The 27,713-nt window shown below is 51.7% G+C and overlaps 1 protein-coding gene across 9 annotated transcripts in view; it reads right to left on the bottom strand.

The window, feature by feature from the left end:
* The window catches only part of PAQR5 (progestin and adipoQ receptor family member 5), an 86,752-nt gene extending 63,439 nt beyond the window's left edge, over nucleotides 1-23,313 (bottom strand). For 3 of the 9 annotated variants that reach the window (XM_082446956.1, XM_082446958.1, XM_082446959.1), the window contains exon 1: nucleotides 9,293-9,426. Coding sequence is in view for 1 of the 9 variants with exons in the window: in XM_082446951.1 (XP_082303077.1) it covers nucleotides 23,093-23,116 (24 nt within the window). In the remaining 8 variants the exon portion in view is untranslated. Of the gene's footprint in view, nucleotides 1-9,292; nucleotides 9,427-10,625; nucleotides 10,719-13,329; nucleotides 13,838-23,092 lie in introns of those variants that run through there. The other 6 variants (XM_082446953.1, XM_082446955.1, XM_082446957.1 and 3 more) reach the window with 6 other exon arrangements.
* Nucleotides 23,314-27,713: the final 4,400 nt, after the last annotated feature.

Genomic DNA, 27,713 nt, shown 5'->3' with positions numbered 1-27,713 from the left:
ACTGAGCCTGCGCATCTGGAGCCTGTGCTCCGCAACAAGAGAGGCCGCGATAGTGAGAGGCCCGCGCACCGCAATGAAGAGTGGCCCCCGCTCGCCGCAACTGGAGGAAGCCCTTGCACAGAAACGAAGACCCAACACAGCCAAAAATAAATAAATAAATACATTTATTAAAAAAAAAAAAAGAATCTCCATCTGAATAAGGTAAAACTAAAGAACTTAAGGACAAACCGGAAATGCTTTAGAAACAAAAACTTGGCTCCTTATAAATAAAAGACTGCAGTCCCAGAAAAAAAAGCCAAAAGGCCTTGTCAGTGGAAAATGTTCAAAGATATCTCACAAATATATCTTCTTACCATTCCCCAACTAGGGTAGAGTCAGGGAAATCTTTTTCTAGAAAATGTTACAGAAAAAAAATACTTGTGACATAATTATACTGCCAACTTTGATTTTAAGATTCTCCTCTAAAAGGGATCAAATAATTCATCTTCCATTTTTCATGACTAGATTTTATGCTTTGGGGTTTGTTTTGTATTTATTAAATTTATTGGAGTATAGTTGCTTTACAATGTTGTGTTAGTTTCTTGCTGTACAGCAAAGTGAATTGGTCATACGTATACATATAGCCACCCTTTTTTAAGATCTTTTTTTTTTTTAATAAATTTATTTTTATTTTTATCTTTGGCTGCGTTGGGTCTCCGTTGCTGCACGCGGGCTTTTCTCTGGTTGCGGCAAGCGGGGGCTACTCTTTGTTGTGGTGTGCAAGCCACCGTGGTGGCTTCTCTTGTTGGGAGCACGGGCTCTAGGCACACGGGCTCAGTAGTTGTGGCTCACAGGCTCTACAGCGCAGGCTCAGCAGTTGTGGCTCACGGACTTAGTTGCTCCACGGCATGTGGGATCTTCCTGCACCAGGGCTCGAGCCCATGTCTCCTGCATTGGCAGGTGGATTCTTAACCACTACACCACCAGGGAAGCCCCAGATTTTATGTTTTTGAAGTGTGTAGATTTCAATGTTCTGAATACTTCATTTTTGTTTATCTGCTAATATAGACCAGAATTACAAGGTCTGTTTTTATAAGTTTACATTTACTTGAGGTTCCAAAATGTTACACATTTTTTGTCTTTAAAATTATTAAATACTTACTTTTACTGATTTAAATTTTTAAATACCTTCTTATAAAATACAAAGGTGGAGCCTCATCCACCAGAGGGCAGACAGCAGAAGCAAGAACTACAATCCTGCAGCCTGTGGAACAAAAACCACATTCACAGAAATACAGACAGGATGAAAAGGCACAGGGCTATGTACCAGATGAAAGAACAAGATAAAACCCCAGAAAAACAACTAAATGAAGTGGAGATAGGCAACCTTCCAGAAAAAGAATTCAGAATAATGATAGTGAAGATGATCCAGGACCTCGGAAAAACAATGGAGGCAAAGATCGAGAAGATGCAAGAAATGTTCAACAAAGACCTAGAAGAATTAAAGAACAAACAAACAGAGATGAACAATACAATAACTGAAATGAAAACTACACTAGAAGGAATCAATAGCAGAATAACTGAGGCAGAAGAACGGATAAGTGACCTGGAAGGCAGAATGGTGGAATTCACTGCCACGGAACAGAATAAAGAAAAAAGAATGAAAAGAAACGAAGAGAGCCTAAGAGACCTCTGGGACAACATTAAACACAACAACATTTGCATTATAGGGGTCCCAGAAGGAGAAGAGAGAGAGAAAGGACCAGAGAAAATATTTGAAAAGATTATAGTCAAAAACTTCCCTAACATGGGAAAGGAAATAGCCACCCAAGTCCAGGAAGCGCAGCAAGTCCCATACAGGATAAACACAAGGAGAAACATGCCGAGACACATGGTAATCAAATTGGCAAAAATTAAAGACAAAGAAAAATTATTGAAAGCAGCAAGGGAAAAACGACAAATAACATACAAGGGAACTCCCATAAGGTTAACAGCTGATTTCTCAGCAGAAACTCTACAAGCCAGAAGGGAGTGGCATGATATATTTAAAGTGATGAAAGGGAAGAACCTACAACCAAGATTACTCTAGCCGGCAAGGATCTCATTCAGATTCGATGGAGAAATCAAAAGCTTTACAGACAAGCAAAAGCTAAGAGAATTCAGCACCACCAAACCAGCTCTACAACAAATGCTAAAGGAAATTCTCTAAGTGGGAAACACAAGAGAAGAAAAGGACCTACAAAAACAAACCCAAAACAATTAAGAAAATGGTCATAGGAACATACATATCGATAATTACCTTAAACGTGAATGGATTAAATGCTCCAATCAAAAGACACAGGCTTGCTGAATGGATACAAAAACAAGACCCATCTATATGCTGTCTACAAGAGACCCACTTCAGACCTAGGGACACATACAGACTGAAAGTGAGGGGATGGAAAAAGATATTCCATGCAAATAGAAATCAAAAGAAAGCTGGAGTAGCTATACTCATATCAGATAAAATAGACTTTAAAATAAAGAATGTTACAAGAGACAAGGAAGGACACTACGTAATGATCAAGGGATCAATCCAAGAAGAAGATATAACAATTGTAAATATATATGCACCCAACATAGGAGCACCTCAATACATAAGGCAACTGCTAACAGCTATAAAAGAGGAAATCAACAGTAACACAATAATAGTGGGGGACTTTAACACCTCACTTACACCAATGGACAGATCATCCAAAATGAAAATAAACAAGGAAACAGAAGCTTTAAATGACACAATAGACCAGATAGATTTAATTGATATTTATAGGACATTCCATCCAAAAACAGCAGATTACACTTTCTTCTCAAGTGCGCACGGAACATTCTCCAGGATAGATCACATCTTGGGTCACAAATCAAGCCTCAGTAAATTTAAGAAAATTGAAATCATATCAAGTATCTTTTCTGACCACAATGCTATGAGATTAGAAATGAATTACAGGGAAAAACACGTAAAAAACACAAACACATGGAGGCTAAACAATACGTTACTAAATAACCAAGTGATCACTGAAGAAATCAAAGAGGAAATCAAAAAATACCTAGAGACAAATGACAATGAAAACACGACGATCCAAAACCTATGGGATGCGGCAAAAGCAGTTCTAAGAGGGAAGTTTATAGCTATACAAGCCTACCTCAAGAAACAAGAAAAATCTCAAGTAAAGAATCTAACCTTACACCTAAAGGAACTAGAGAAAGAAGAACAAACAAAACCCAAAGTCAGCAGAAGGAAAGAAATCATAAAGATCAGAGCAGAAATAAATGAAATAGAAACAAAGAGAACAATAGCAAAGATCAATAAAACTAAAACTGGTTCTTTGAGAAGATAAACAAAATTGATAAACCACTAGCCAGACTCATCAAGAAAAAGAGGGAGAGGACTCAAATCTATAAAATTAGAAATGAAAAAGGAGAAGTTACAACAGACACCACAGAAATACAAAGCATCCTAAGAGACTACTACAAGCAACTCTATGCCAATAAAATGGACGACCTGGAAGAAATGGACAAATTCTTAGAAAGGTATAACCTTCCAAGACTGAACCAGGAAGAAACAGAAAATATGAACAGACCAATCACAAGTAATGAAATTGAAACTGTGATTAAAAATCTTCCAACAACAACAACAACAACAACAACAAATACAAAGACGTACTTTAGTATTAGGTGATAGACATGATAAGACGGCCCTGGCTGTTTTACTCCAGTGGAACTATTTCCACACATTGTAGGAGCTGGACAGGTGGGTGCTGGGCACCTAGCCCAGTGGGTCTCAACTCTGGATGCACCTTAAAACTACCCAGGGAGTTTTTTGGGTTTTTTTTCAAGAGACAAAATTTAATATATGCACACAGTTTTATATATAATTCAGCATCACACCATGTAGGGCATTTACTCTTATTTTATACTTTCAGATATGTTTGAAACACTTCTTAAGGCTACAAAACAACATAGAAAAATAAACAGGAATGTATTCAACACTTACAAAAAGTGATATGATAAAGAATATAAAGTACTATTTTCCTAGGGAGTTTGAAAACATACTGATGCCTGGACCCACTACTCAGTTAACTGAGGCCTCGTAAGATCAGGGAGCGAAGCAGGAGCCCAGGTGACTCTACAGCACAGCCAGGGTGAGGCCACTAAGATTCTAGGCCAAGGCGAGAGCTGAGCTGGTCCTCCACTGAGCCCTGGAGAATCAGGACCAGGGTGCCTAGGCTACACAGCCTGTTGGCCTCCAGGGTGGGTGCAGCAGGCAGTTCCCTCCCCCAAGGTTGGGAAAGGGTGAGTCCCTGCCAGGTTGATGGAAGGTGAACCAGGCCCTGACTGTGGGCGCTCCCCTCCCCCCAACAGGAAATGTCAGGCTGCTGGGGAAGGCAGGATCCTATCTCCACCCTCCTCCCAAGCTGCTAATCTGATCAGAAACTTGAAGTCTGAGACAAGGCTGTCAGCTTGTGAGACGGAGCCCAGACCACAGGAGGAAGGAAGGCAGGGAGACCCAGTGAGGGCTCCGGGCAAGGGTGAACACCTTCCCACATCCTGGGGAAGCAGCCCTGGAAGCCTGGAGGAGGCCATGCAGAACCAAGACACCCCTGCCCCCCACATGGGAGCTTCTGGGAGGCAGGTGTCAGCTCCAGCCACAGAGGCAGGGCCCAACGAGGAAGGGCCGCTCTATGCGCACTGAGCTCCCCACCCGGAAACTGTCCAGGTGGGGTCTGGGGTGCTGACTCTGGGGAGGGGGTGAAGTTAGGAATAGAGGCAGGAGCCTGGAAAAGCACTCTAGCAGTAAGTCCCAAACCCAACCGTGCATCCAAATAACCCAGGGGCCGTGAACGCAGAACCTACTGGGTAAGTCCACCTCACGCTTTTTCAATCCGAACCCCCAGTGCGGGAGCCTGGGAATCATCCCCAGTATCAAGAGCCGGTGGGGATTCCCGCGCATGGCCCAGGCGGGAAGCAACTGCCCTGAGCTCCTGGGATCGGTCACCTTCACGTGGCCCAGAATCCACTGTGCACTGAAGGAGTTTAGGTTCGAATCCACATCGCTCGGTGAGCAGGTGCTGCAACCCCAGGTCCCTGGTGAGCAGGGGATAGGAAAGCACGGCCGCCCGCACAGAGAATCCCTTCTTTCTGAGAAACCAGACATGTCCAGTAGTGAAACCATGAGGGAGCGACAGGAGGGAGGGAAACAGACTTCTCCAAGGGACCACCAGCCTCCTGGACACACCCACCTGGGCGATTCCTAGGTGCCTCAAATGCCACACATCTGCAGGTGAGGCATCACCCATCCAGCCACCAGATCATGCCTTTGTACTTAGTACACACCGCTCCCTCGGCTTCGAGATGCCTTTGCCCTCACTCCGTGTCTGCCCGGAAAGTTCCACCTCATCCTTGCCCGAGCCCCACTTCATCAGGCTCCAGTGCCCCTCACCTGCCCACTGCCCCCAGGTCCTCGGGGCCTCCCTGCCGCACCTCAAGCTGTGTGGGTACTCCGGGAGCATGCCCAACCCCACCTTGCCCACTGCTGGGTCCCCGGAACCAAGCACTGCCCCTGACATGGTGGGGAGCACTCAGAAAAGACCTGCCGACGGCCCCGAGGAGCCCAGAGAAGGGGCCCAGAGCAAGGATGTCAGGACAGTCACTGAAGGCCCCTGGGGGGAGGCAGCGCTAGAAGCGGACCCCAAATGAGGGGTAGTACTTGCTCCGGCAGAGAGGAGGGGAAAGGAGACGAGCTTTAGAGCAAAGACCCCGCGTGGGGAAATGGGCTGGCTGCGAACAGGGAGGCCTGCTGGTGCTGAATTCAGACACGAGAGATGGGAGGACGGCAGGGGGCAGGGAGGGGGGGGCACAGGAGCCCCTGGGTGCACCCCTCCTCCCAGCCATCAAGCTCAGCGTGACCTCCTCAGATGATCTGCATCCTGAGAAGCTTTCCTGGCAATCATTAACTCTGAGCTTCACCCACTAGGACTGGGGGGAGTTATTTACTGATCTAACTGGCAAGTGAGCCATTTCATGTAATTATTACCCAAAGAACACACCCCACAAGCAAGGGGGAAATGGTCTGGGGCAGCCAAGGAGGCAGGGAGGTGTGAACTGGCAGGAGGAAGGAGGTCACATGGACCGGGCAGGGGACTGGCATGTGCCCAGATCTTCAGCGGAGACTAGAGGACATTGGGGGTCAGAGAAGGACATGGGGCCCAGAAGGGGAAGGGGAAGGACACAGGGCCCACATGACTTTACAAGTGGCCCCATAGCCAATGAGGAGTTCAGACAGTGGGGTGGGGGGTGCAGGGGCAGCTCTGTAACATACAATTATTCCCATCAGTGATGAGTGAGTCTGGGCCCTGGAGTCAGGTGGACCTGGCTTTGAGTCCTGAGGTCTCTCTAGGCCTCACTTTCCTCCTCTGTAAATGGCGATGATGGCATTGATTTGAAATCCCTCTTTCTGAGCACTTGGTCTATTCCAAGACCCTTATGGGCATTTTACACCCCGCTGAATTTTCACAATCTGCCTCTGGGTGGGTGCTTTTATAATCCCCAGAGTGACTACGCCATTGGTCTGTCTCGAGCATTAACAAGAGCCCATGTGTAAGGCCCTGGTGCACAGCAGGCGTGCAGAAAGTCACCTGCCCGTACGACATTGTTATGACAGAGGATGTTCTTCTGCTGGGCTGCCGCAGGCTGCAAGGTAGACCGCAAAACAGATCCTCCTTCCTCCTCGCTGCCACGGTATTTTTCCTGCTAACCAATGTCAGAGGCAACACATTTCACAATATTTGAAGGCAGTGGTGGATTAAGAGCCCCAGTGGCTGAAGTGTGACACAAGGTCATTACTCTAGTATTATTAAGCACAGGCTTTTTTTTTTAAGGGCTGAGGAAAAATGCATTATTCAAAACCCCATGAAGAATCAGCCCCCAAGAAGGAGCAGCCAGAGCTCGGGAAGTTGTAAACAGTTAACCCTGCCCTGCCGGAGCCTCTGCTGCCAGACCACCTCTGAGGCTTCAGGCTGGCCTTGCACCCCTGCCCGGAGGCCGGCCCAGAACCCGAGAGGGCCCACCAGAGGCAGCAGCGTGGGATCAGCAAGCAGGCGACAGTGGGTGCGGACTCTGGCTGCAGCCGTCCCTGGCCATCCCTTCCTGACCCTCAAAGCCCCACCTGTCGCTGGTTTCTGTGGGCAGTGATTCACTCTGCCCAGGCATGGAAAGCTGGGCCTCTGTACGAAAAGTGAGAAAGGAAAAAATCATTTCCATGATTAAAACACCTCTCCCAATCACGTCCCCACAGTGTCCCACAGAGCCCTGGGAAGCAGGAAGTACCATCAAGGTGGAAACACGCCTGGAGATAGGTCCCTTTATTTCTTGGCCCAGGAATGTCAGACTGCACTGGCATCTGCACAAGGAGGTGGCAAAATGGTCACCTCTGCAGTTTGAGTCAAGGGCTACCTCCATACTATGAGGCTAGAAATTTTACCATTAGAGATTCATTTCTTTGGGCCTTTAAGGAAGGGCCTGAGGAACATGCTGATACTCTGGGGAGAGGAGAGGTGTCATGGGGAGTAGCGGAAATTATCGGAAGAATTTTTTCTCCCTCTTACTTTTCATGCCGAGTCCCTGATCTTCCTTCCTGCACAAAGTGAATTCATTTCCACACTAACTAGTGGCAGCTGGCACTTCAGGGGGATAAATCCGAGCATGAGGGGTGAAACGAAGGGGCAGAGAACCCAGCTGTGTAGTGTCCATCATAAACAGTTTGTGGGAAGAGAGCACTGGACAAGGAGTCAGAAGACCTGATCAAGTCTGACTGAGCTGCCCTGGGTGGCCCAGGTGACCCTGCATGAGCTGCGTGACCTTCTGGGCCTCAGTTTCCACATCCCAGTGTGAGAAAGCAGAGGTGGTGATACCTGCCAGTACCAGGAAGCGCTAGGGGAACAACGCGAAGGCACGGCTGGGCACCACACACCAAGTGTGTGAAACCCTTTGGCTCTCCCAAAGCAGGGATCACCTAGCCCCACAGAGACCCTGCCCAGACTCTGTCCTCCTCACACCGGCGGGATACATGAACTGAGCCCGGGAGCCCAAACAAAGCTGACTTGCATGGAACAAGGCCCACTTTATCAGGACAGGCGTTTTCCCTTTGAAAGTCAAATCTGAGGCCTTCGAACAAGGAGGGGTATTCACAGCACACCCAGGTCGGTGGGGTGGAGGCCCGGGCAGAGGCTGCCTCCCTTTCCCTTCCCCTCCCTCCCTGGCCCGCTGCCCGTGAGAGCCTGACCACTGGACTTCACTTCCTCAGACTCCCCTTATGTTCTTTCAGGCCCTGATGGAAATCTGAAGGGTGGTAAGCAAAGACTTGATCATTAGAAAGAGCCTACAAGGTACCTAAAGGTCAAAACTGATACTTCCAGAAGAGAAGCCAGGTGTTAAACCGGGGCCCAGAGATGTTAGGAGGCCTGCTCAGGGTCACCCAGCGAGGTGGTCCTAGGGTAAGTCCAGAAGCCCCCAGCCTTGCTAAGGGACAACCTAGAAGCAACATTCTAGCAGCCGGGTACCTGCTGGACTCGGAAGAACTGTCCCTGGGAGGACGGTGAAGATTAAACCAAACCAGACCAAGAGTGGGGAGGGAGGAGGGCAACAGCCACTTTCCCTTCTTCCCGAATCCCACCCCCCGCCCCGCCTCATGCTTAAGCCAGATGTTTCGTCATCCTTCACACAACTGCTTTTTTAAATCACAACTTTTCTTAAAGCACCGGTCAGGTTCTAGAGAGGATGTGTACCAAAAGCATCTAAGAAATAAACCACTGACGTCCCATATTTCAGAAACGGACACCCCCCCTCCCCCACTATTGGCACCCTTCTCAAAGCCGCTGCTCCGCAGCTCCACCCATCACAAGAAAGGACCCCAGTGAGAAGCATTACTGGGTCCTGATCTGGGAAAACACTTGTTTCCTGCCCTGAGGGCCACTGAAGGATGCTTGAGGGGACAACAACCGCCCAGCTGGAAGCATTTTCAAAGCCTCACCGTCCCTCCCAGAAGTGCAAAGTCACAGCGCATCCAGCCCGCACGCAGCCCCCCAGGGCTCCCCTCCCGGCAGAGAGGCTGCGACACTGTTGACAGAGCACAAAGGGGCTCTCCTCCTTCCCCCCCAGTCCCGTCTCCTGCCCCATCCTTTCCCAGGGGCTCACCTGTCGCCCCCAGGGCAGCCATCACCCGTCCTCCTGCGCCCCAGGGGGACTGATGCTCAACCTCCCCAGGGACACCTGGCCTCACCTGGCCTCACCGGGCTCCTGCTGCCTCCTTCCCCTTCGAGGAGACCCACTGTCTGCTTGAGCTCTTCCTCCTTCTAGAAGTCATCTCTGCCAACCACAGCCCAGCTGGTTTCCCTTCATTCTCTGCACTGGTATCTGGGGCGATAGAGCATATTGGAGAAGGGGACACCGTGCCTTTGCCGGGGAAGCAGAACAAACACAACAAACTTGCAAGACCCACAACGCCCAGCCCAGTTCAGAGTTCAGGGGAACTAGGTAAACACTAGCTGAATGTGAGGCTATTTCCCCACAAATTCCACTCTCAAAAAGGTAAATAACTCCGGAGGCAACAATAAAAGAAAAATCGCAAGGTAGCGTGAGTGATTGCCAAGTGTGCATGTGTTTGTGAATTTCCAGTGGATTTACTGACTTAGAGCACACAAGACTGGGAGGTAGACCAGCATTACTAGAATAGGCAAATCCTCCCCCAGCGCGCGCACACGCGCGCGCGCACACACACACACACACACACACACACACACACACACACACACACAGATTCTGTGTGATTTGAGGCAGTGTGGACCAGGGCCCCCAGCTCCAATACCGACCGTTCTACCATTACTGCTCTATTCTCCATGTTTTGAAGACTTTTTGATCTTCAAGAATTCTTCTCTCAAATCCAATGCCACTGGAAGAACCAGCTGCCAGGGATGAGCATCCGATCCTGGAGGAGGGAGGCTCCTGGAGGGAGGAGGGAGCTTTCATGGGGGAGGCAGAAAGCACCAAATGGTGGGGATACTTGAGACAGGAGGGGAACACCTCTGCGGTGGCACAGGCAGACAGGGGTGGGAGGGGGGCAAGCTGCGGGAGTGAAGGCAGATAGCTGAGTTCATCCAGGGATAGGGTTTCGTTAATGTGACATCAAAAAGCCAGAGCTGGGTTAGACCCATGTCATTTCCAGGTCCTTCACCATCTGCAGCTCCACAGCCCCACCCTGAACTCACAAAGGGAGTTAACACTGGGAATTTAAAAACTGTCTTCAAGAAGCATCCACAGGACCCAGCCTGCATCTTTGACCCCACGGCTCCCTCCTTCCCCGTACACGGTCAGATGCACCTCCTCTTTGCATATTTTCCTCCAGCCTCCCAGTTCTGATCACCCCGGCCCCCCGCCCCCTGGCCCCCCACACACAGTTCCCTGTGCCTCCCAGTCTGTGCTCCTGCCCTTCCCACCACGAGGCCTCTCCTCATCTCCAGCCACCTCCTCCAGGAAGTCCACCCTGAGAGCCTGCTAATTTAACCACTCACACGGTGACAGCTCTGGAGCCCCACTGGGACCTGCAGTTTACTCACCCTCACACTCTGTCCCGTCCAAGGGTCCCTCTTGTCTTAACTGTACCCATAGGATTTTAATTTACGGAGGTGTCTGAATGGCACACGGTGAGGCTAATGACGTTGAAAGAAGAACGCATTACTTACATTTCCCGAGAGAAGGGGACACAGCACAGCACACAGGACCACAAGGGAAGCACTTGGCTTTGGTCAGGAGGGAGAAGCAGGAGCAAGGGGAAGGCCTAAGGCTAGAGCCTCTGCTGGGGTTTCCAATGGGAAAGGCATGGCAAAGCAGCTTGGGATTGGCTGGTCTGAACAGTTCCAGTGGCCTGTACGGCATCGGGGCTGTCCCTAGTTGTCTGGTACCTGGCACTGGATTGGTTTAGGGCAGGGGAAATATTGGCTTGTGACAGAGTGAGATAAGCAGGGGCTTCAGGGTATGGGGTCTGATCGCAGGGGAAATGTCACCACATTGGCCGTTAGCCTGGTCTGGTGATTACTGCGTGCCAAACAGACAAGCACACTATCTAAGAAAACACAGGACACCCATCCACTCACTTCCCCTCCTCTTGCTCTGGTGTCAGCGTTCATGAATCCGATCACTCTCTCGCTAATACAGAAGTTCTCCTGCCCTCTAACTTTCTGATAACTTGTTAACACAATCCCATGCCTGGACGAATCCAGCTATCTGCCCTTGCTCTCGAAACTCGCTGCCACCAACCCCCTGGCACCGGCACCGTCCTCCCACCTGCCCTTCTGCCTGTTACACAGCGGAGGTGTTTCCCATCCTGCTCTCAATCTGGAACCCACTCCAATGCTTCCTCAGGGACCCCTGAGCCAGGGAACCCCACACCCTGGCAAATCTCTCCCATCAGCGTTCATAATTCTGAAAACATAGCAGCAACAGCAAAAAAAAACAAAACAAAAAACTTCCTTGATTAACTGGGGGGGAAAAATGCTTGTAATTTACATTCCCAACAAAAGACTAGTTTCCCCTAATACACAAAGATCACCTCTAATTCAATGAGAAAAGGGCCAATAACCTCATAGAAAATGGGCAAAACATATGAATAGACAGTTCATAGAAATGGAAATACACATGGCTCTTATATCTATGAAAACATGTTCAACCTTCCTCAGAGCAAGAAAAATGCAAATTAAAACTACATCAAGAAACTATCTTTGGGACCTCCCTGGGTGGCGCAGTGGTTAAGAATCCGCCTGCCGATGCAGGGGACACGGGTTCGATTCCTGGTCGGGGAAGATCCCACATGCCGCGGAGCAACTAAGTCTGTGCGCCGCAACTACTGAGCCTGCGCTCTAGAGCCCGCGAGCCACAACTACTGAGCCCACGTGCCACAACTACTGAAGCCTGCACGCCTAGAGCCCATGATCCGCAACAAGAGAAGCCACCGCAATGAGAAGCCCGCGCACCACAACAAAGAGTAGCCCCCGCTCGCCGCAACTAAAGAAAGCCTGCGCGCAGCAATGAAGACCCAACACAGCCATAAATAAATAAACAAACAAACAAACAAACAAACTGTCTTCCAGATTGGCAAACATCAGTAAGTTGGTAACACTCTATTTCGGAGGGTGTAGAAAAATGAGCGTCCTTGCACACTACTGGTAGGAGTGTACATTCTTATAAATTCTATGGAGAGCAACCTGCTGATATCTTTCAAAATACAAACCACCTGACTCACCAATTTCATTTCTGAGACGTTTCCCCACATGCACCCACCAACACTGCAAAATGACTGAAGCACAAGGAGATTCAGTGAGACACTGTGATGTCCCCAAACAGGAGATTTGTTAAATAAATTACGTGCCATCCACATCATGGAACACTATATAGCTGTAAAGGAGAATGAAGAAGCTCTCCATGTACTGACCTGGAAGCTTCTCAAGAGAGCTAAGTGGAAAAAGACCAAATCAGGGGTAGAAGAACGCATAGAGTGTTGCTACCATGTGGAGGGAAAGACCACATATGCATTTACTGATCTGTGCATGAAATATCTCTGGAAGAATATGTTAAGAAACTGGTAAGGGCTTCCCTGGTGGCGCAGTGGTTGGGAGTCTGCCTGCCAATGCAGGGGACACGGGTTCGGGCCCTGGTCTGGGAGGATCCCACATGCCACGGAGCAACTGGGCCTGTGAGCCACAATTGCTGAGCCTGCGCGTCTGGAGCCTGTGCTCCGCCACGAGAGAGGCCGCGATAGTGAGAGGCCCGCGCACCGCGATGAAGAGTGGCCCCCACTTGCCGCAACTAGAGAAAGCCCTCGCACAGAAACGAAGACCCAGCACAGCCATAAATAAATAAATAAAAACAAATAATTAAAAAAAAAAAAAAAGAAACTGGTAAAGCTGCCTCTGAGGAGGGGAGGGCACTGGGAGGCCAAGGGAGATGGGGGTGGAGACTTTTTCACAGCGAAATCTTCACAATTTTTGAATTCTGAACCATGTACTTTTATTTTCTAAGAAAAAAAAAAAGGGAGGATGGGGGCAAAACAAGCAAGATTAAACAAATAAAACAAAACCCTCCCTAACGCACTTCCCTTCTGATTTCCATGCTCTCTCCTCACCTTCTGCTGACACTGGTTTGGAAAAGCTATCTACCAGCCCCCTCCCTCCCCTCCTGCGCCTTCCTCAGCGATCCCAGGCTGACCTCCCCCGTGGCAGCCACTGGACTCTAAATCCAGGGGCCACTTCCCAGTTCTCATTTTACCTGAAGCCTCCAGAGACTTCACCGCAGGCTAGGCCCCCATCCTTCAGCATCCTCGGGCTCCTCCAGCACCGGGCTCCCCGGGTTCCCTGCTCCCTCTCTGGGACACCTCCCAACGCTCCGTCTCTGAATGCTGGCACCCCTGGAGCTCACTTCTAGGCCCTCCTCTCTGCTCTTCTCTTCTTGGTCCACACACTCCCCCTGGGCCATCTGGTCTACCCAAGGCTAAGCTCATCATTTACACGCATGTCACTCCCAAATGTGCATCTCCAGCCGGACCTCTCTTTTGAGCACAGGGCCCCACCTGGATGACTCCCAGGTATCGCTCACCCAACAGGCCCAAAATGTAACTTGCCAGCTTCCAGCCACTTTCATCCTCCACACCCAGGAGGCTCCCTTGCCTGTGTTCCCTCCTGAGTATCCCTGAATCCATCCGCTCTTCCCTGCCCCCACCACTGCCCACCTAACGGAAGCCTTCCTCATCGGCTCCCCCAGCCTCCTCACTCTTTCCCACCTCAGGACCTCTGCACAGAGTTACCTGTGCCCCAAATATTCCCCTCCACTCCCCACCCCTGCTTTATCTTGATTCTTATCTAACTTCTAGAACTCAGATTACCATCATTTTCTCAAGAAGTCTCTCCTGGCCCCTAGGCAAATGGCTCTCAACTGAGGGTGACTTTGCCTCCCAGGGGACATTTGGCAATGATGTCTAGAGACATTTTTGTTGATCACAACTGGGGATGGGGTGTGTGTGGTTACTTACACACCACGTGCGTGGAGGCCAGGGAAGCTACTAAACATCCTGCAACACACAGGACAGACCCCACGACAAAGAATTACCTGATCCAGAACGTCAAGAGTGCCGATGTGAGAAACCCTGCCCGAGATTAAGCATGTCCCCTGACACACTTTCATAACCTCCTCCATTTCTCCTGCATAGCACCTATCCCAATTGTGTCAATATTTAACTGTGCAAAGGTATTGGCCAAGTTCCATTTTCTAAGCTTTATGGGATGAATAAATGAATTAAAGTCACTGGCTTGGGTTTATCTCTCTATCGCCACCTCTCGTGCCCAGCCTCAAGCTCAGAGCCTTGAGCTTGGCAGTGAAAATGTGCAGATCGATATGAAATACGCAGGGCAGGGACTGAGCGGTACTGAGCAGAGGTCTCCCTGTGTCCTGGCCTCCAACTCTGCTGGGTCCTCCATGCCATCCGATGGCGGTCCTTTCCCTGCCCTGGACCAGCTTCTCCCCCTATTCCATGGCACCTAGCTCTGCCCAGCTTTGCACAGCCCTCAAATCCTGTCTCTACCCAGGTGGCTCCACGGCCCCTTCAAGCCAATGGAGATGCCCTCATCATCTTGTCAAACCGGCTGCTCCTACTATAAGCTTATCGGCAGCCTCACCACCACTCACCCAGCGCCAAAGCACAAACCTGGGCACCCTGTGCAGCGCACCCACCCCCCAGACCTGCTCCCTCCACCCGCCCCAACCACGAGGCTCCAGTGTTACCCAGTTTTCTCCCACTTGGTTCTTGCCTTAAGCCTCTTTCCCTCCCAGACCGTCTGTGACATCACTCCCAGCTCTGTCCATCTAAGATGATAATAGGCCTGTAACACTTCCTGATTAAAACCCCCTTCAGTGCTTCTCACTGCCTACAGCGTGGAGCCCAAGTTCCTCGCCTGGTCCAAGACCCTTCACACCCTACCCGTCCAGGGCCCCGTCTCCAGCCCCAAGCACAAACGCCACCGTGCCACTTGTCTCCTGCCCTCCCGCCCTCCCCCTCCCTCTTTCCTCCCTCCTCCTCTACTTAGAGGCCTGGAGAGCTCATGTTCATCCTTAAGATCTAGTTCCAACACCTATTCCTCAACGGTATGGTGGTTCCTCAAAAAATGAAACAGAATTTCCATATGATCCAGCAATTCCACTTCTGGGAATACACCCCAAAGAACTGAAAGCAGGGACCCAAACAGATATTTGTACACCCGTGTTCATAGCAGCACTACTGACAACAGCCAAAAGGTGGAAGCAACCCGTGTCCATCGACAGATGGATGGATAAACAAAATGTGGGCTATCCACACACTGGAATATTATTCAGCCTTCAAAAGGAAGGAAATTCTGATGTATACCACAACACTGATAAACCTTTAAACATGATGTTAAGTGAAAGAAGCCAGACACAAAAACTCACATGTTGTAAGACTCTGCTTAGGTGAGGTACCCAGAATAGTCAAATTCACAGAGACAGAAAGAAGCATGGTGGTTACCAGGCTGAGGGGAGGAGGGAAAGGGGAGTTAACGGGTACGGAGTTTTGGTCTTGTAAAGTGCAAAGAATTCCAGAGCTGGATGGTGGTGATGGTTGTACAACAATGTGAATGTCCTTAATGGCACTGAACTGTATACTTTGAAATGATTAAAACGGTAAATTGTATGTTATGTATATTTTCCCACAATAAAAAAAGGCAAAAACCAAAACCCAAACCCAGCTCTCCTCGTTGAAACCCTCTGCATGCTACCATTACCTCCCCAAAAAACCCCATGCACGCCCCCTCCCCCCGCCATCCCCAATTCCCTACCTCACACCCTGGGTGGAGCTGACCAGACCCTCCTCTGGGCACTGCAATTACAGACTGACCTCTGTCCTCCCAGACAGCAGGGTTCTGAGGCAGGGGGCTTGTCTGACTCCCTGCTCCTTCCTCAGCATCTAACCTGCCATCTAGAGCAGTCTCTCTTCCTTCAATGAGAACTATAAGAATGAATAACCCAAACCAATCATTTTGGGTTAACACTACCCCAAATTTCTGAGCCTGTTGTCCTCAGAACAGTGATTTACTTCCAAGATTCATTGAAAACTCCTCCCATTCCTGGAGAAGATAAATCTTCACCCTTCCATTAAGCAACAAGGTCAGAAGGGGCTTCCATGGGCGGTTAATAAACAACTAACTTGGGAGGAATAAACAAAATAAAACCAGGGGTGGGTTGGGGTAAGGGTGTGTGGCCCTTGGGTCTAACACTGCTGTGCTCCACTTTCCCCTTCCTCTGCACTGCGGGTGGGCCGATTCACTTCCTGTGTCCCCTCCCAGGGCGGTGGGAGAAGGGACCATGGAGGAGCTAAGTCCTTAGGGCATGTAGAGATGATTAGTCACTGGCTGGAAGGCTGCTGACCTCAGTGCCTGGGCCAACCACAGGCCTGCTTCCCCCACCCCCTACCTTCTTATGTAACCCAAGGCCTGGGAGGCAAAGAGACCTTGGCCTTGGCTCTCAGCAAGAGGCCCACTGGGCCCAGAGCCTTTCCTGTTCTCATAGCTCACATCCTACCCTGTAAGCCCTTGGAGACCCCATGCACAGGCTCCTTGTTCTCACACAGTCAACATCTCCAAAACAGGGGCTGAAAGAGAAAAGTGTCTTCCTGGTCCTGAGGGTAATCACTGGGAGGGTCTTCAGAGACCATCTAACCCCGTGGTTCTCAACCGGAGACGATTCTGCCCACCGCGGTCGTTTGGCAATGTCTGGAGACACTGCTGATTGCCGGGAGAGAAGTGAGAGGTGGTGTTACTGGCATCTAGTGGGTAGAGGCCAGGGCTGCTGCCGAACATCCTACAAAACACAGGACAGCCCTGCAGCAAAGAAGTATCTGGTCCAAAAGGTCAACAGTCCCTGATCTCAGCCAAGCTGTCTCTTCTACAGATGAGAAAACTGGGGCCCAGGAAGGGACAGGGCCAAAGTCATACTGTGAGTTAGATCGTGTCAGAATTAGAATCCAGGGGGACTTCCCTGGCGGTCCAGTGGTTAAGACTCCGAGCTTCTGCTGCAGGGGGCCGGGGTTCAATCCCTGGTAGGGGAACTAAGATCCCGAATGCCACGCAGCGCCGACAACAACAAAAAAAGTACATTAAAAAAAAAAAAATTAGAATCCAGGGCCCCCCACCTGCCACACCAGGCCTTCAGCTCCCCAGACTCCAGTGACCGACTCAAAGACCGGTGGCAAGCTGGCTGAGTAGCCGAATTCAGGCCCCTGGGATCTAGACACCCGTGATGGCTGGGCTCTGTGCCTCTGGCCGGCTCCAAATGCATCCCACCAAGGTCATCCTGACCACAGGGCTCCCACATAATCAAAGAGGAAGAATATCTTAAGGGGCTACAGTGTGTCCAGGCAAGATGCCCATTTGAGGCTTAGGCAAAATTCATCACGCAAGTTCCCCACGGAGCTCTCTGGGGGTGGTCCTAGTCTGGTGTCAAGGATGGAAGAAAGGACAACTCTGTAAGATAAACCCTGGGTTAGAGGACAGGGCATGGGCAGAAATCACACCTGGGATCACTGCTTTGGGGGAACGCTGTCTTTTTCCCTAGCTGCCAAAAATGATTGTATCTCTCACACCTGTTGGCTCCTCGCTGCCATCCTGCACAATTTCAGAATAACACCTAGAGTCACCCTTGTCCTTTTCCCTCAGGAGCCAACACTATGTCTCCCACCGTGGACCACACACTAGGGCACAGGTCCAGGCATTAGCACTGACAATGCAAACCCATTATTTATGAAGGACTGATTCATGTCATGTCACAACAGGCGCACTTTTCCATCTACTGTTGCTGAAAGCCACCAGACTTGTAGTGATGGTGGTAATAAAGAGAAGGCAAGGGACAGGAATGCATAAGCTATGTCTCATGTCAGGGTCTCCCCTCTTCACAGGAAGGGAGCCCATAGGGAGTGGTTGGGGGACAAGAATCGGGGGAGGGGAGCTACAGTGGCCTCAGACACAGGACGAGTCACTTTTTTTCTTTTTTTTTTTTGGCTGTGTTGGGTCTTCATTGCTGTGTGCCGGCTTTCTCTAGTTGTGGCGAGCGGGGGCCACTCCTCGTTGTGGTGTACGGGCTTCTCATTGCGGTGGCTTCTCTTGTTTCGGAGCACGGGCTCTAGGCACGCAGGCTTCAATAGATGTGGCACGCAGGCTCAGTAGTTGTGGCTCACAGGCTCTAGAGCTCAGGCTCAGTAGTGGTGGTGCATGGGCTGGGTTGCTCCACGGCATGTGGGATCTTCCCGGACCAGGGATCGAACCCGTGTCCCCTGCATTGGCAGGTGGATTCTTAACCACTGTGCCACCAGGTAAGCCCAGGACAAGTCACTATTACGGACTCATATCTTCAGGCAAAGCATTATCATTGTTCCCTCCACCTGCCCTGCCTCCCTTCCTCCCCAGTTTTCCCAACACGCTGGTAAACTCCTACACATCCTTCAAAGCCCAACTTCTGGAGTCTCTCTCCCAACATCAATTTCAGCTCTTAATGTGGCAAACCACAATGCCAATGGGAGAAGATTTGGGGGTCAATAGCAGGGAAAACGCCAAAGTTCCCTATGGATCTAATGTGAGGGACTGCACAGGAGCTGCTTCCCCTGTCTCCACATGTGTGCCGACCACCCTGGCCTCCAGGCTCTTTGCCCTGTCTGTGTGGCCTACTTGGCTGACTGAGGCAGCATAGCATGGAGGCTAAGGCTGCAGGGTCTGGAGCCAGACTAATTCTGGTCCCCCTCTCCCTGCAAGTGTCATCTTGGGCAAAGTTATGCCATCTTTCTGAGGCTCAGTTTCCTCATCTGTAAAATGGAGATGATACGGTTTCAACCTCATGGCTGTTATAAGGACTACCTAGTACAAGTAAAGTGCTTAGAAAAGTGCCTGGCATCCAACTAGCACTTATTGCATGCTTATTACTATTATTAAAAATGTAACTCAGGGGACTTCCCTGGTGGTGCAGTGGTTAAGAATCCGCATTCCAATTCAGGGGACACGGGTTCGAGCCCTGGTCCAGGAAGATCCCACATGCCGCGGAGCAACTAAGCCCGTGCGCCACAACTACTGAAGCCTGCGCTCTAGAGCCCGTGCTCCACAACAAAGACAAGTCACCGCGATGAGAAGCCTGCGCACGGCAGCAAAGAGTAGCCCCCACTCGCCGCAACTAGAGAAAGCCCGCGCGCAGCAACGAAGACCCAACGCAGCCATACATATGTACATACATACATACATACATACATACATACATAAATTTAAAAAAAAATGTAACCCTGCTCCTCCAAGCACTTAGGAAAGAAGGAAGGGTCTACATTCCCAGTGAGTGTGAGGAGGAAAGACACCTCCAGGGACCCCATCTCCTGTCTTTGTTCCTGCAATAGCCTCTTTGGGAGGTCTTCTTGCCATAGGTATCTTTTCCTCCAATCAATTCCACATGGCTTAGAGTTTTCCCTTAGAACACAGACAAAAGTCCTTTACAGAAACAACAGTGGCCAGCAGAATGATGGGGTGGGGAGGGAGACTGAAGTTGCTTGGTGTTTGTGGATGTGTCTCCCATATTTTCTATCCCATAGATAGTTCCAGCTTCTACCCTATCCCCCCGCCCATACACACACCCAAGCTTCTCCATCCTGCTTGTCCTGACACAGTGCCTCAGAAGTTCAAGCTCTTGGGGGCTCCAGAAAACCACTCATCAGGTTCCTAAGTGAGTCCTCAGAGCCCCCCACTTTCTCCTGCGCCTTGGGCAGAATAATATCCTCGCTCTTCCTGGCCCACACATCTGGTTGCGTCTTCTCAGACTGGTTTGTTATCCTTGGCCCAGCAGATCTGAAGCTCCACCTCTTTCCCCAGGGCTGCCAGGGACTTGGCTTGTCCGCCTGGGTCGTCCAGTGCCCCGGGGGAATTTGAAAAGGCTGCCTGGAGCGGGCACTGTTTTCACCACTAATAGAGGCACCACCCATCTTTGGAAAGCAGCATTAGGAGGTTTCTTTTGGGGATGGGGGGTCTAACCGGGAGCGCTCCCCCCTTTGCTCTCTCAAATCACTCTATGTGGATGGTGATCTGTTCAGCTAGGAGCTGCCCCTCTGAGTAACTGGAGGCAGCTGGTCTGAAGGTTCTTTCCAAGGCAGCTCCTAAGCACCCCTAGCAACCTGGTGCAGGGGACAGAGACCCAGCTTAGAATTAACTCGAGTCCGATCAAGAAAAGCTCCAGCTCTGTCTTCAAGAGGTCACTCCTATCTCTGGGCCTCAGTCTCCCCAACTGTACAATGAGGAAGCATGGCCTGGATGTATTCATTTACTCAGCGCATATTAACTAAGCACCCACTGCACACCAGGCACTGCTCTGACTCCTGGGAATAGAGCAGAATAAAACAGACCGAAAGCCCTGCCCTCATGGAGCTGATACTCTAACAGGGAAGACAGCCAAGAAACAAGATTCTTCAATATTCTTAATATACAAGATGTTAGATGGTGATATGTGCTATGGAAAGTAAAGCAGGGAAGGGGTGTAGAGATATGACCTCTAAGGCTTATTCCAGCTGAGATATTCTGTGTCTAAAGCTCTTACTCCACTGGGTTCTTGTTAAGAGCCAGGAACAGGCAGTAGGAAGCTGGGTGGGCCCTACGTGCACAAACCCCTGGGGAGGAAATGGTGGTGTGTGTGTGGGCGGGGCGATGGGAGTGGGGATGTGCAGGGGCTTGAATCCCAGCTATGTTCTCAGTGGTCTCCCCCAAGGAGCAGAACTGGCCAACTCTGGGTTTCCTGGTCTGTCCTCAGGCCAAAGCAGACACCACATCTGCTAAGGAGTCCAAGGTTATAAGGTTCCTGGCAGAGCCTCAAAAGTCTTCAGGGCACTGCCATGGAAGGTCTGCTACGCCCTGCCTTCCCACTCATTCCTGGTCTTGGATCTCAGACCTCTCCTGTCCCTCCTAGACCCTCCCCTGTATTGTAGAGTGTCCCCTCTCCTTACATGGGGGTGGGGGTGGATTTTTCACCAATTTTAGCAATTCCTCTTCCATTCCTGTGAACCTACTGTGTGCTCACAATGAGGAGAGCTCTCAGAGGGATACCAAGATGTGTGATCACTTCCCAGAAGGAATATACAGCCCACCTGGGGAGGTCAGGCTAACAAACACGTGAGGGAAGAAAAATCATCTCTCACAGTCTGCTTTGCAGCTTGCAGAGCCCTTTGGACCACACACTCTCGTGTAAAGCCATGCAGATTCTATTGTCTCCATTTTACAGATGAGGCAACTGAGGCTCAGAAAAGCAAGTCCTCTTCCCCAAATCCATGAATCCATAGATCCAACCTGAATCCATGATTGCCCCATGGAAGGATCAGGGAAGAGGCAATGAAGATTAGAGTTTCCAAATAAGATTTCCTGGAGAGATGGGTAAGACTTTGGTATAGATGGGCCAAGGGTCCTCTGCCTCCAACCTAGAGCAGGGCCAAGCTGGGCATGGAACCCACTTCCTGCTGCTTCTCCTAGCCTGACAAGAAGTAGATTGGGGGTAAGGTGAAAGCCTGGCTGTCTGGAAAGGCACATGGGATTATGGATGTGCTCACTGGCTTAAAAGAACCAAGTGGGGTAAGGATTTCAAGGTCCCTCAGTGATGGCATTGGGCACCTTTCTGGTCTGACTTTTCAGAATGCCCTTTCTGTTCACCAAGGGCAAAGATCCGTCAGCTGGAAAAGAGTCTCTGCTATTTCAGGTTAATTCATTCCATTCTTGTGGGGCACCTTCCGAGTGCCAAGTACTATGGTTACAGCCGTGAACAAAACAGGTCCTCGCCTCCTGCAGACCTCCTAGCTTAGCAAGGAGCCGGCCCTCTCTTGGAGGAGCTTCCTGACCAGATTTTATTTCTTCTTGGAGGTGCACTCTCTGGGCCTACTCCTTTCAGGGGAAGAAACTCAAGGGAGAGGGAGAAGAAATGAACCCCTGCTGATCAGGGGCCCAGCAAAGTGGAGAACCAACCATCTGACTGTGGTTTGTGGTCCAGGTCCACCACTTTTCTCCAGCAAGTTACTTAACCTCTTGGAGCCTCCTTTTTCGCTCATCTGACAATGGAATAAGACCTACTACCTCACCGGTTAACTGGGGAGGGGGTGTGGATGAAATCAAGGAAGTGTCCATGTGAGTGCTGTTAGCTCTTCTCTGATCCCCTGACCTCCCCCACCTGTCCTCTCTGCTTCTGCGTGGTTAGGACCATCTTTCATCCCCTTTCCCACACACAGCTGAGCCCTCCTCGCAGCCAAGGCAAGAGGAAGCCCATTCTGTTCAAATCGTCAAGGGTTATAGAGGCCGCTCTAGATCCCTGCCTCTGCCCACCCCTCTCCCCAGTGCTCATCTCGAGGAGTGCTGGGGGAGCCGAGGATGCCCCGCCGGGCTGTGACCTGCGGGAGACAAGACAGAAGCCCAGAACTCCCCGTGGCTGGGCACCCACTTCAGCAGGGCCCAGACGGCGCCCGGCCCCCACCCCACGCCCGGCAGAGGGCCGCCCCCTCACCCGCACCCTGTCTGGCTCAGCCCAGTCTCCTATCGCACATCTTGGCCGGAGGAGGCGGGAAGCACAAACGTAAACATCCCTTAAGAAATCGCCAACTCTGCCGTCCCCATCTAAGGATATATACATATTTTTAAAGGAACTGAGGGACCCGTGGGAGGGACGCAAACGCTCAGAAGAGTGAAGGATGGGAAAAGCGAGAAAGCAAACTTTCAACCGATCTCAGCGGAGACCCTGTGCACCGGCAGCGGCCACCCCACCGCACCGGCTCCCGGGCGGAGGGCGCGGGGGCAAAAGTGGCTGCATTTCGCCCCCGTCCGGTGCACGGCCTTCCGGGCGCAAACTTTCCAAGAGCCGCCCGGGGAGCGGCCGGCGGGCTCCGGGGAGCCTGGGGGGCGGCCGCCGAGGCGGGGTGCGCGTGGACAGGGAGGCGGGAGGACGCGTGCCGCGGGAGAGTCCCGCCCTCGGTTACCTGGGTTCTGAGTGTCCCGGGCATCCGGCCGAGAGGGCGCAGGGACGCAGCACAGGCAGGAGGAGACCCAAACTCTCCTCCCAGCCGCGTCCGCCACCGGACAGCCCGCGCTGCACCTGGCTGGGAGGTCGGCGCGCTTCCCCGCGGGCCCCGCCCACCCCCCGCGCGGGGCGGGGCCGGGAGGGGCGGGGCGGGGCGGGGGAGGAGCCAAGACAGGGCACAGGTCCCATCGTAGGGCCTGCACCTAACAGTGTGCCAGCCACGCCGGGCTCCGTGACCTCCAGAGGGTCGCCCCCTCACTCGCCAACCTGCGGTGCGAGGCAAGTCCGGAGCCCAGGTGGAGTCGGGGGTGTCCATAGGCCCCCTCTCCCCTGCCCCTTCCATGCCCTTCATGCCCACCCCCACTTTCAGGGGCAGAGACCTGGGAGCCCCGAGGCCTCCTGGAGGGCAGGGCCGCTGAGCCTGCTCTTCGGAAGAATGCATGGGGTGGAGCACAGGGAAAAAAACAACTGGGCGCCCGCAGCCCCACCCGACCATGAACTCTCCCCCGTGGGAGAGGCTCCTGGCTGTTCTGGGCCCCTGTCATCAGTTCCACCCAGCCGTCTCGGAAGTGCCCCAGCAGGCGGGTGCTTTGCCACCCTCACCCTTTCCCCAGGTCTGGAAGGTGCTGGGCCTGGACCTCTGCCACTCAGAGGACACGGTGATAAGAGTCAAAGGCACACAGAGGGCAAAGAAAAAACATTAACCCCCCGACCCCCGCCACCCAGACTCCGTGGCTACTCCCAGGTGCTGAAGGAACAGGTTGCAGCTACTTCCTGCCCTCACTCCTCCCCCTCCCAGAGGAACTCAGGAAAGTCCACTCTTTGGATAAAACTCCCAGACTGAAGTGGAGGTGCATCCCACCCATGGCCCCAGGCTGTCTGAGCTTCTGCTCCCTGCCTTGCCTTGTTTGCTAGGTGTGCAGGCAGTGGCAGGAGTACTGGACCTGGAGTCCAGAGACCTGGGCTCTAGCCTCCATTTAGCTCTGTAACTTGGAGCAAATCTCTGTCCCTTTCTGAGCCTCAGTTGCCCCATTTGCAGTGAATGGGTTGCAGCTGATGATCGCTAAGGTCCTTTTTTATGGATCCTCAATCATGCTATTGAGCATCTGGCTTATTAGGTTTTCCTGTGGCTACATATCTTGTAAAGGGGTGTGTGTGTGTGATGCCCCTCAGTCTAGACTAGCTTGTCCTCTCAGACTTAAGTTCTGGAAGGGAAAGTGATGTGTCTGTACCAACAGGTAGGCAGTCATCCTGTGCAAACCAGAGCTTGACAAGGGAGCGGGGATCCCAGTCCCAGCTTATGCTGAATTCAGAGTGGCCTCAGACAGGTCCCTCGTTAATCCTTGCTCTGCCTTCCCAAGGGTACTGGGGGACCAGATGAGCTATGGGATATGAAGGCCTTTGAAGGGGGAAGGCGAAGGGTGTGTGCGTTCTTTTGATGCCCATGGCAGCGATGGGCTTCGGAGACAGAATGGGGCATGAGCTGTTTGAAGCCTAGAGCTGGCTCGTCCCCACCCTGTAGGAGCTGCAGCCGGCACAGGTACCCCCACATCCCAGCCATACACAGACACCAGGAAGGTGAACAGAGATGCAGTGCCCCACCAGACTCCCGGCCCCTGCAGGCCTCTGGGTGTGCGGCTTGGGAAGCGAAAGAAGGAAGACGAAGAGTCTCCCAACATAAAGGGAAATGGTCAGTGGGTTTCTTTCTTTCTTTCTTTCTTTTTTAAATTAGTTTTGGCTGCGTTGGGTCTTCGTTGGTGCGCGCAGGCTTTCTCTAGTTGCGGCGAGCAGGGGCTACTCTTCGTTGTAGTGCCCAGGCTTCTCATTGCGTTGGCTTCTCTTGTTGCAGAGCACGGGCTCTAGGCGGGCAGGCTTCGGTAGCTGTGGCGTGTGAGCTCAGTAGTTGTGGCTCGCGGGCTCTGGATCGCAGGCTCAGTAGTTGTGGCGCATGGCTTAGTTGCTCCGTGGCATGTGGGACCTTCCCGGACCAGGGCTCGAACCCGTGTCCCCCTGCGTTGGCAGGCGGATTCTTAACCACTGCACCACCAGGGAAGCCCCAGACACCTTATAATACGTAACTCATATAATCCTTTTGGGAGATTAGCCCCGCGCATCCATATGACTTGGAGTCTCCCATCTCTCCCTCTGCCCCTCCCTGGCACCTGCGCTTTTAGGGTGCAGGTATAGGAAGTTACTTTTCCCAACCAGGCGCCTACTCCTCAGGGGGCCAGCCAGCTCCTCCTGGGTGGGCCCAGACTGTCCTCTTCGTTCAAAAGGCTGTCTGAAGGCAGAACAGTGCCAAAGAGACCCTCACCCCCTCTTAATAGCAGAAGGTGGGTCCCTTGTGTGTTCTCAGGTCCCTTGCACCCAACCCTAACTTAAGCCATCAGAGCCCCTCCCCACTCTTATCTCGCCTGTGATGGCGTCATCAGGTCAGGGCTTACAGCTCCACTTTGAGAAAACTGAGGCCGGGAAGGGTGCCAGGACTCACCCAGCAGTGGCGGATCTGGCACGGCACCTCCCGCACACTGTCGGAGCTGCCCTGCTGACGAGGCCCTTTCCCAGGCATCATCTCATCAGGGCTGGAAGCATTCGCCTCCTTTCACAGAGGCAGAAATGGCCACTCAGGGAGAGCGTGTGGTTGATGGGAACTTCTAGAAGAGCATTCCTTTCAGCCACTGTGTTCACACAAGTGGGCAGTGCTGGTATTAGTTTCCTAGGGCTGCCGTAACAAATTACCACAAACAACAGAAGCTTAATCTCCCACAGCCCGGGAGGCTGGAAGCCCCGAATGTAGGCGTCAGCAGAACCACGCTCCCTCTGAAGCTTCCACAGGAGGGTGTGCCACGTCCCTTCCAGCTTCTGGTGGCTGCGGGAGTTCCGGGGTTGTGGCAGCATCACTCCAGTCTCTGCTTCCGTCTTCCCGTGGCCTTCTCCTCTGTCACTGTGTCCTCTCCTCTTTGTGTAAGGACACCAGTCATTGCATTCAGGATGATCTCACCTCAGGATCCTTAGTTACATCTGCAAAGACCCCTTTTTCAAATAAAGTCACAGTCACAGGGACTGGAGGTTAGGGCGTGGTCTCACCTTTTCAGGGGAGTCCCAAGTGTGCTGTTTTTGTTGGGTGGGGGCTTTATTTGGGGTGGCTTGGGGGCAGGGCACTCACAGAGATTATGAAGGGGGTTTAGCCCACCCTCCCTTGCAAGCACCATTGTTACCCCACAAGGTACCTTCGTTTTCCCCTACTAGCCTCAGAAGTTCTCTGTCCCTGCATCCAAAGATGCCCTAACAGGAAAATGTTAACACCTGGTCCAGTGGTTCTCAACCCTGGCCAGATGTCAGCATCAGCCACCAATTCAATGGGAATCTCTGGCGGTGGGCCGAGGTCTTCTGTAAAGCTCCCCAGGTGATTCTGATGTGCAGCCGGGGTACAGACCCCCAGGTAGTGCAATTCCTTTCGCTGCCTGACTCTGGAGTGACTAGCGAGCCAAGGCCACGTCTGCCTCATCGTCCTGCCCCGAGGTGCCCTGGGTTGGCCCAGCACGCAGCAAATATAAATACAAATAAATGTGTGAGAGGGCAGGGGGAGCCCACCCTGACGGCTCCAGCGCCCAGCGATGGCGGTGGATTTTCCCAGCAGCGATGGCACTTGCACTTCTTGCCTGATTTCTGGGCCGCTCATTGCTCACCGCTTCCCTGTGTTTCTCCCTCTCCCAGCCCCCTGAGCCTGCGGGGCACTGGGGGTGGATGCTGCAGAGCTGGAGGGCAGTCAAGCACTCCAGAAGGGGTGGGAAGACGGGAGCTCCTCTGGGCAGCCTCTGGCTTCTGCTCTCAGCCTGAGGCTGCTGCCTCTCCTGCATGGCTAACGGCCTATAAGGATTGCCCCCCCCCCCCGAAAAGTGTTGACTGCCCCCAGTGAACCCAGAGATCCCCCTCCCTGACCCCCGGCTCTCTCTCAGCCCCCAGGCACCCGCTCTCTGCAAGCTCTGGGCAAAACCTGGACTCAGCTCTATTTCAAGAACCACACAAATATCCATCACCTTTAACCCCGCAATCCCATGCCTGAGAATGCATCCTAAGGGAATAATCCTCAAAGAATGAAAACGCTCTTTGAACAAAGTTTCAGCGTTCTAACAGCAGGAAATGAAGGAACCTACGTGTGCAGCTCTAGAGCGCTGGTAAGCAACAGCGCACCCATTTTAAAAGCTAATTGTGAAGACCATTGCACCATGGGAGAGTGCCGATGATACTGTGTTGAGTGTAAAACTGCACTGGGCCGGAGGCCAGCTGTGAAAAAGTTGTATATGTGCACGTACAAGGGCTGCAGGGGAATTGGGGGGAAAAGAAAGAAAACCAAAACGCCCATTTACTAGGTTTGGGATTGTGGGTGATTCTTTTTCTAACTTCTGGTATTGCTGTAATATGTTTGTGCAATAAATATTTGTATGAGTATATAATAATAGTAATTATTATTAGTCTTGCGATCAGGAAAGGCTCCTGAAGGCACCTATTCAAAGCAGGTGTAAATGAGCACAGGTCCTAATGTGGGCTGCCTCCGTGAAGTATTTGCATTTGAAAGA

This window comes from Balaenoptera physalus (assembly GCF_965194825.1).
Source record: "Balaenoptera physalus genome assembly, chromosome: 2".
Classification (NCBI taxonomy): Eukaryota; Metazoa; Chordata; class Mammalia; order Artiodactyla; family Balaenopteridae; genus Balaenoptera; species Balaenoptera physalus.
The sequence above is the reverse complement of the archived record's forward strand: the minus strand, read 5'-3'. Positions and strand labels throughout refer to the sequence as shown.